Source organism: Chenopodium quinoa, unplaced genomic scaffold, assembly GCF_001683475.1.
Source record: "Chenopodium quinoa cultivar QQ74 unplaced genomic scaffold, ASM168347v1, whole genome shotgun sequence".
NCBI classification, from domain to species: domain Eukaryota; kingdom Viridiplantae; phylum Streptophyta; class Magnoliopsida; order Caryophyllales; family Amaranthaceae; genus Chenopodium; species Chenopodium quinoa.
Window position 1 is genome coordinate 1,198,620 of NW_018743051.1, and position 9,855 is coordinate 1,208,474.

The 9,855-nt window shown below is 34.1% G+C and overlaps 1 protein-coding gene across 2 annotated transcripts; it reads right to left on the reverse strand.

Annotated features, from left to right (window-relative positions):
• Positions 1 to 250: 250 nt before the first annotated feature.
• On the reverse strand, positions 251 to 9,641 carry LOC110731019 (lipid droplet-associated hydrolase-like). 2 transcript variants are annotated; one of them, XM_021910873.1, is made up of 13 exons: positions 9,025 to 9,639; positions 8,755 to 8,856; positions 8,385 to 8,458; positions 8,232 to 8,303; positions 8,114 to 8,142; positions 7,053 to 7,103; positions 6,146 to 6,196; positions 5,411 to 5,470; positions 5,229 to 5,311; positions 3,914 to 4,058; positions 2,979 to 3,029; positions 2,283 to 2,387; positions 251 to 685 (listed from the first exon to the last, which is right to left on the reverse strand). In XM_021910873.1, exons 1-13 carry the CDS (start codon positions 9,096 to 9,098, stop codon positions 554 to 556), a joined length of 1,029 nt encoding a protein of 342 aa, XP_021766565.1. In that variant the 5' UTR covers positions 9,099 to 9,639; the 3' UTR covers positions 251 to 553. The 2 variants fall into 2 exon arrangements, with proteins under 2 accessions (XP_021766565.1, XP_021766566.1); XM_021910874.1 differs by lacking the exon at positions 8,755 to 8,856 and having other exon boundaries at positions 9,025 to 9,641.
• Between the last annotated feature and the right edge of the window lie 214 nt (positions 9,642 to 9,855).

Genomic DNA, 9,855 nt, shown 5'->3' on the forward strand with positions numbered 1-9,855 from the left:
TAATTTCCAATCAGTTTAAGAGTTGGACTAGCAATATGATCAAGGAAAGAATCAGCAAACCTGCATATAGTACTCTGCAGCAGCTGTTTGCATTTCGTTTACACGTATGATGAGGCCTCACTGTAGTCCGTAGACATGGCTGGCTGCTGAAATCCTTCAGAAAATGAAACAGACTATTGTAATGAAAATGCTGAAAAAAAAAAAGACAATTTCTGTAACTTCCGAACTGATTTTTTTTATTTGCATCGACTGTTCAAATCGAAGTAATATTTGATCAATATCACAGAAATACAGGGACCTAAGGATAGAGCAATTCTCTTTCTTTCAAAAAAAAAAAGGATAGAGCAATTCATTATTTCATTATGTACACAGGTGTAGCAGCAAACGAAACATACATATGACAAACTTGTATCACTTAAGCCATTACAGAATCTATATCCAGTTAACTTTCAGAAGAAGTGCGGTGAATAAAGTAAAAGAAATAGGAACTAGAAAGGTAACACTCTCTTCATTGTTTACTCAGCAAATGGAGAGCCAGATGACGGTATAGTGTTTACAAATGTTTCTTGATCAAGCCAGCTACATGCTGGGCAACCCAAGTGGAACCAGCCTCAGTGCAACTAAAAGCATGGTCGTGACCCTCTTTTTCAATTGACAAAGAAACATCAGGAACTTGTTTGGAAATCTGTAACAAGTGTAGAAGAAAACAGAGGAGTTAGAAAAAAATTGCCCAACAAACAAAGAAACATAAGAAATTTGTTTGGAATATTCACATCATTGTCTGTTTATTTATCATCTGTCATCACATAGGACATTATTTGTCTCATATATCTAACAGAATATTGGACCTTCTAAGCAAATACTAAGTATGAAACGTTGCAAACTTCCAGTTTTGACTAGAATTTAAAACTGTGACAGTTTAACTTTGCAGAGGGATCAAAGTCTATTTTGCTCCACCTTACAGAGCTCTTTCTGGTAAACAATAAGCTCAATTGTCAGATACTAAACTTCTTCATTTCGTCTCAAGTACCAGCATTATATACCTGACACCCTATATAGGCACAGTCACTTGGGCACTTCAACTTCAGTCTGAGAAGGGAAATCTGAAACTTTCTCCGTTTCATAACATTTTGCCTGCTTGTCTTTAGTACGGATTTTAGAAAGAGGTAGAAAGAGAAAATAACAGAAACTTCACCTTAAAAAGCAAGTGCGCAAAAAATTTGGGACACCCAATACAGGCAAATGTACAAATATGGGATAGAGAGTAATTCTCTACCTACACTATACGCAAATAGAAAAGGATATTGTCCTTATCCTTGGGCTACATGATAAATCGAATAATTCTAATTCTGTCGAGTATCCCCTTTTCTCAAGTTGAGGTAATATTAATGGAAGAACTCTGGATCCATAACCAAAGTTGACATTTGCATAGAACATTGAGCATCACAGAAGCAACTACTATCTTAAACTGAAATCGGCATTTTGATTAAGTTAAGGTGTTAAACTGCTTTAAGAACAGACTTATTGATCAAAGGCCACATTCTACAAGAACAAATAGAGATTAGAAAATATGACACCACAGTAAGAGAAATAGGAGAGATGATTCAATACATTCAAACAAATTTCCCTTGATCTAAATACTAAATTCCAACCAAAGCAACACGGATCTAAATCATACTGTACAATAACAAAACAGCACAATTGACTATGCAATACACACTCAGTTGTCAGATTTAAGCAGCAGACAGTAAGTAAGTTCTACATCAGCAGTTAATCATAAACAGACCCTGATATTGTTTGGGAAGGCTGCATATATCTTAACTTCCCTTATCCTAGAATGAGCAAAAGACAACTTCAGAGGATTTGGTGTGATGCCTATCTTGATGTATTTTGTCTTAAGCTCCCAACTGCCCAACTACATAGCTTTGACGGCATTTCCAAAGAAGTGAGAATGAGAATCCTAAGCTGAGCAGAAAAGATGTGCTCAACAACAATTGCATTCTGACATATACATATACCATACAGAATGCAATGACTGTCACAAACTGATTTAAGTTTATGGGCAGAAGCAACAAATTTTCGCAGAGTATATGCAGAGGCAGAAGCAACATTTTGGACGTGAATAAGGATCCAACCATTTATGCATCTGCTGATGAAATTTTATATAGACGCTAAATACGTAGTATGCAATTGCAATCAACAGGTACACAGCTAAGTGTTGAGGTGTAGCAGTATGGTTGAACAACTGAATATCTTAGAATGACTGGACTTGAATCACATACCTCTTCAAACAATGACAACGGACCCCAATGATCATCAATGCCAAATAAAAATGCTATTTGATTTGGGTTAGCTTTCAGGAAGTCCCAGTCCGGTGCTTCTGAAAACTGTTATAAAAGCAATCAGAATCAGCACTAATGATTTGTTTTCTATCCAATCATTACAAAGGGTAAGACACTTCATTCATTTTTTCCACACAACAGAAACTTTATTAGATTTAGTTAAAATTGAAGGGTAATGCAATATTGGCATATAACATTGCATTAATTATGGAATGTAGCATATATTCTTATGTTGATTTGACAAACTAGAGCATATAATGTTATGTTGTTGATGCAGAGTTACTGATATTTTGAAACAAGAAAATCAGTTTAATTTGCCTAATAAAAGACATTTTTTAATGTACAACAAAGCTTTACATTCATTTACTACTCTTCCAATAGTATTCTAACCAATGAATTGTCTACAAATATACATTCTTGTTTATCGGCAGCAAACTCTCAAACATAGAGAAAGAAGATCTTCCTGAGAAATTGCAAACTATACAAGACACAATACATCAAATTCAATTCTAGGAGGTTGTATTTCTCTTCCGACCAACCAAGTATTGCAAGGAAATTCATAGCACCATATAAAACAAGGGAAAAAAAACATATCAGAAGTATGCCTACAGACAAAATAATTAAACAAAAATTTACCTTCTCAAACTCTGTCTTTGCCATAAACAACATATTCCGCATTGTGTGGTACTGCGTTTTTTAATATGAACAAACAGTATATAAGAATTCATTCATTTCAAAATGTATATAACTTGGCCAAAGAAAAAAAAGGAGGAAGATCCCTCAAAAATGGCAAAATACAAAACAATAGAGTTCTCTTTTCTTAGCAAAAAGCATTCATCAAGGGATGTGTAGAGTTCCAATTGTGAATATGATCAAGAAACCATTTAAGCTGCACAGAAGAACATAAATTTCTTGGTAGATGTACAGTCTGATTTATGAGCAAAGCCTTCATAAAACAGCCTCAAGCTCTCATGGTACTGTCCATGGGAACGGAGGGAGCAATTTATGACCATTAAGTGTAAATATTGATTGATTGCTTAAGCAAGACTATAGGATCAAATATTCCTCCAAAAAAAACTATAGGACCAAATAAATTCTAGGTTGTAATGTAAATGAAAAGTTTGAGGAACATAATCCCACATATATAGATCTTAAGAAATTCTAGTTGACCAGACCACCCTATGCTGTTACAGCACATTATATGACCTGAAAAAGTTACAGTTTTCTTTCATATAAGTTTGGCTGATTTTTTTCTCTCAAAACTTAAGGGAGGATGGTGAATAATTGGATATGTTTTAACCAAAGTTAATTGGTTTTAGCAATGAGATGCAAATAAACAAATTGGATTACAATATATTTTGGTGAAGTTAATTAAAAAAAAAAGGATAAAAGCATAAAACTAGTCAAGAAGTGAGTTCTTTTGTGTCTCATTTAACATGTTTAAATCTAAGCCAACACAATATTGCAGACCTTGGTTTTACAACATCTTGATGGAAACTTCTAGATCGACATCTATTCTTAACTTGTTATTGAAAAGCACAACCTTCTTATCCAGATTTTGGAAGTCTTACCTTCAACAAATGGGAGCAAGCAGCATCTATAGCAGCACCAGACCATGAATTGCCTAAAGTCGTCTTCACAATTAACCTTGATAAACTGGGGACAACGCCCAGCAGAGCTACTATAGAGCTTACCAATGCACATAGTACTGAAGACCTGGAAATTTGAACAAGAAAATGGACCATTCAACTAAGTTATGTAGGGTAAGGGGGGTGGAGGGACAGCAGGATGCAGTAGGAGCAATAAGTCACGTAAAATCTCAATCTAGAAAAGAAGTTATAGATTGCCTCAGTTATGCAAGCCTCACATTGTACAAAGACAATGCAACTAATGCCCACCACAACAGGCAGCAGCAGCAGGACTGGCCCTAAGACAGAACGATAGCTCTTGCAGATCTTAAACAGGATTTTTTTTTTTATTTATTTTTTTTTTTTTTAAATCAATTCAGTTAGTGAAGCAACTCGATAGCCTAACCCCACGGGGGAGAGTTTTAATGGCGACTTAATATCTAAGTCTGACAAAGCATGGTTTTCTAGACACGACGCTCTTCACATTCAGCTAGCCAAGTGTATAAAGGCCTAAAGTGCCAAGGAACATAAGAGTAAACTAATGTGCTATGCAGAAAGCAAAGCACAGATCAACACTCATCCCTCATTTTTGTACAGACTTAACACAAATTTTGCATCTGAGAAGTTGATCCATGATGTGATAGTGAGGAATAAGCAGTTACGTCATAACAACTTAAACATCAAGAAGTAAAAGCAAATTTACAATTATATATGCCACACCATGCCATTGCCAAACACCAAGCATATGGCCCCCACCTAAGGCGGGATTAAGGATGTGCACTGTATGCAGAAAGAAGCTATTCCTGATGGACTCACAATAGGAAAGCCTACTAAATGTTTTATAAATACTCCATGAGTAATAATTGAAGTCAGAGATGCATTCAAATTTGTTAATTCAGATGAAATATGAGGATATGAAGAATCAAAGGGCATAACACAAAGACAAAATCTGCACAATAGCTAACAATCAAATGTGTAAATATGTTAGAAAACTCCTAGACCAGAATCACAAGAAAGTGAACAAAAAAACAATATATATATATATATATATATATATATATATATATATATATATATATATATATATATATATATATATATATAATTGAGTCGTTTGAACGTCAGTAAAACAGTAACAACCTGGTATAAATACCATCAACACAAGAGCAATGCAATAAATGCGTTTAAGCACCGCTTTAAGTTGTGTAAAGTTGCTAAAATTATTATCTTGATGTGGAGTGTAAAGATAAAAATTTACTCTGCTAGCTTCCTGATGGCAGTTTGCTTTGATGATTTGGAATTTAAAGCCAAGAAAGGGTATAGCCCAATGAAGTATATAACCTGGATAAATAGCATCCAGATTAATCAATTGAGAATAAGAAAGCAAAGGTATGAAAGTAGTAGTGTATGATGATTTCTCCAATATAGTTAACTGAACACCTTCTGTGAAGCTCTCTTAAACATTTCAGATGCTATATGAGATCCAATAGAGTGCCCAACCTTCAAAAGAACATACAAGTCAGATAGGATACTTCTGAAAGGATAGCTGATACAGGCCAATGAGATAACCATCCCCAAAAGCTAACTCGGAGGATAGAGAGTCCATAGACCTATATAAACCCCACATCAGCTTCCCCATATGACTGATATGGACTGAGTAGCATAACTTGTGATGGAACCGTATCAACAAGACAACAAGTATTGGTCAGATTTTTTAAAAGGCTTCAGTAGAACCACGCAAAAGTATTAAAATATACATTCATTACATATGTATTTCTACTACACTATTGACCAGTGATTGCTTGAGTATTTCACCAAGATTACAAGGTAATCAGAACAATGACAAGCAAATGGTGGAAAGAAAACTCAATATCTAGTATGTCAGAAAACAATAATATTCTGCTTTTTAACCAGAAGTGTGCATAATGTCAAAGCTATAACAAAAACAAATTATTAATCAAACAATGGTCCCAAAAGCTAAGATAAGCATTCAAATATCATATGACAACCAATAATGTTCAAATATTATCACCAGGACTGTAGAATAACATGGCTAAATGGATTTTTATTACTTTGTGGATATTTTTCTTTTCAAGCCACAGGGAATTCAATTATTAAGTGATGCTTACTAATAAGAAATCCACAAAGATTAGATCTAAATGGAAGTTCACCCACCAGTATTATTGGAGCACTTTTATTTTGGAGTTCATGGGCAATAAAATCAATCTGCAGCAACAGAAACACAAAGCATCAATGATTCATCTTGCACCTCAAAACAGCTTTGCAAAGTAAATTAACTCGTTAAATCGACACAGAAACTTATTGTCCGTAACCACAAACCAGGTGAAAGGCTTAATTAAGAAAAATTACATAATTACATGACAGGGGAAAGTTCCCCCTGCAGTCAATAATGCTCAACTACACTACTTTAGAGTTGTGACGTATGCACAAAAAGCATAAAAAGAATGATACTTTCGATGTGTCAGAGCTTGATCATAAAAAGTTGGAAAAAAATATGTGGTTCTTTCTACTCGCCTAATTGGTGCTGATGACTTGAAAGTGTATTTATAAAGCAATAATAAAAAATAAAAAATTAAATGATGGATTTTAGGCCTCAAATCCATTTTCAACTAAGCATAATAAAAAATTATCAACACAATCACAAATAAATTACAGTGCAAACTCCCTCCCCTTTTCATTAGAAAATTCTCTAGTTCTTTATTAATATAGTGGTTTTAGCCGTTTTACGAAGTCAAAGCAAAGCTAACCACAGAGAAAACTCTCTAGTTCTTAACTAATATACTGGCTCCCACTCTTTCTCATAGTACCAGCAATTCCTCATTCCAGGAATAGGATAAAAACTGTATTCAGAATAGTACATAGGTTTAAACTGAATATGCAAAGCATGTATAGTTTTCTATTATAAAAGCCAAATTATCCTTCACATTGTAGTTTTAGCACAATGTACTCAGCTAGACAAGTTGAAATTTAAAATGAGATGTGTTAAATGGCCCCATTTCAGTGATCTGCCACCTTAATATAAAAGAATAGTAATGGAGTTTGCCAAACAAAAAAAGCTTACCTTGTGGTTAATTTGATCTTCCAGTGAGAATAAGCGTCCATGCTCCCAATCCTAGCACACAATCAAATGCGATAAGAGAGGCAGTCTCAACTCTGAAGCATTAAGTTATCCAAAAGAGAGGTGCCATGCGGTACTTTCATTCATTAATTTTACACATATACAAATATTATTATAACAAGCCAAGGAGAATCCTCACACCACTTCACAGCTTACTTTCTCCGAACAAGAAAAAATTAGCCAAAAAGTTATTTCTATCTTTTCTAAGAAAAAATTCAACTATGTAGCCTGATATTGAGGTAATTACAATGAGATAAACCCATGCATTAATACACATTTACAGTAAGGTAGCCTATTTGAAATAAAATTATTGGATAAAATTAAATGTTAACGTCCTCAATAAACTACTACTAACACTAGCAAAGATATTGGGAGGGGGGGTGTTTCTTGTTTTCTTCGCCTGCCTCCTTTCTTGTCTTTCTTCTTTCTCTTCTATCTTTCATTCCAAGATTCTTCTTCTTTGAAGATCCAATACCACCACTTTCTCCAATTGACCAACCTAATTTTCCCCCTTCTCAAGCTCACAATTTGAAACAATCATGGAGCTCTTTTTAAAATCTTCCATTAAATATCTCTCCACCATAGTCACCATCATCATCCCTCTACTGAGTACATAAACACATAGTTACATAGAATATAGGAGTTGAATGAACTGTCCAAAAAAGGAGACACGGCAGCTTTTTACACCAGATAGTTACAGAAAAATCAAGTATTGAGTAGCCCAAATGTTAAAATGCTAGGCCACTCACTCAAAATTTTCCATCATATAAAGAAATCCCATCATTAAACCACTACACTTCGTGTTTTAACAGAGTCTATGTAGCTATTCATAGCCATTATAGGCGTATCATCATGCAATAACTATCATAACATGTAAGTAATCTTCATAACTTTTACTTAGAGCAAATAGCAATACAACTTCTCCTACAAGGATCAATTACATTATACAGAAAGCAGTTCACTACTCAGACGTAAGGTCTCAACACTCAACAGACAATAAGTACCTTATTTGTGTGGGATATGTGCCCAATAGCTGTGGATCAACACAACAAGAACAACTCCCTTGAGATATTTCGGGTCGAAAATAAATGGTTTAAAAAGAGAAGGGAAGCCAAATCATGCCTGTAATTGATGCTTTTCCACCAAGCTCCTCATACAATGACTCCACAAAATCGTTGTAAAATGTAACAATACCTGAAATTCAACCACCTAAATCATTGTTTACCTACCCAACTTGAAGAATGAGTCACATAAAGAGAGAAAAGGCAACAAAACCTGGATTTCCAGGGATAAGCAAAACATGCATTGTGGGATTTGGAGCCTGAATTTCCAGCAACTCTGTCATATAACTGAATCCAAAATACATAACTATGTAAAAACCAATTTACACAAACACAACTTCCAACAAGAATAATGACAAGAACACAAAAATCAATTGCAATTTGAGTTAGGCAAAATCGAGTCCATAATGAGTACGGGTGTATTGTATATAACACGATTAGTTGCCCAAACACGAGAGTACAACAACACTTTTATGTAATCTTTAGTGACTAAAGACAGTTGTATAAAATACACCCGTCGTGTACAAGACCTATGTTCCGATTAGAATCACAGTATATATAACAAGCAATTGACAATCATTTACCCAGATACATTGCACATTCGAAACTTTGCAATTTTTGAATACTCAGAATTAACACTCCCAGCACCCATCTGTACCCACTTGCAATGTATGTTGTTCTTCAATCTGATACATTACAGCAACTTGTACAAATTAAAATTGTATAGTTAATCAGTGAAGATCAAATAATTGGGTTTTTTTTTTTTTTTCAATTACTCACTTCAATTCAACTTATTATTGATTACTCAATTCAAACACAAAGATAACAGAGAAAAATACAATGGAGAAAATTACCTGGAGAAGAAGAGTGGGTGTTGGGTGTTAAAGAATGATCGAGCAATTGGAGAGCATAACAATAACCTGAACATGATCTAAGGTGTTGTCATTTAAACTACATTTGTTTTTTCAACGAACTACTACAAGATTATAGTCGGGTCATTTCCAAATTCACCCAAAGAATGTTGGGCTTTAGTCATTTGTTTGTTGACATTCTTGACATTCTCTTCATTGGTATGAGGAAGTTATGGGTCTCTTATAGTTCAAGTAATGTTGGATTGTTCTCGGGTTTGGGATTTATGTGGGGTTGATTTTTTTTTTTTTTTTTGACAGGATGTAGGGTTGATCTTGAGTTGGGATAAGTTAGATACTTTTATATTATAATTGTAGAGTCAATTCACCACAATCACCCAAATCCCCAATCCTAAAATTCTATTAATCCTAATATTGGGTTAATCTTGGTTTCGGGTCGATTTCAGATTAGATCATATCGAGTTTGGGTACATTTTTCAGTTCAATTTGTTAAAAATTCATGTAATGACGTTTACGTTTAATCATTATCAATTTCTTCATTTATTGTAAGAGAAATAATTTCACATAAGTCCAAATTCAAGCTAATTAGTTCAAATAAGTTTTAATAAGATATACGTAATAAGTTCATAAAAAAAAAAGTAAAAAAAACAGAATCAAGTAATCAACGTAACTATATAGCTATACTTCGATCAATATTAATAGCGTGGTCTACATTGAATTTAAGGTGATTTGAAATTAGATCAGGTCAATAACATGTTAGATTTAGTTCAAAATGGGTTAAGAACAATACGGATTGCATTTGGTTCGATCGGGTCA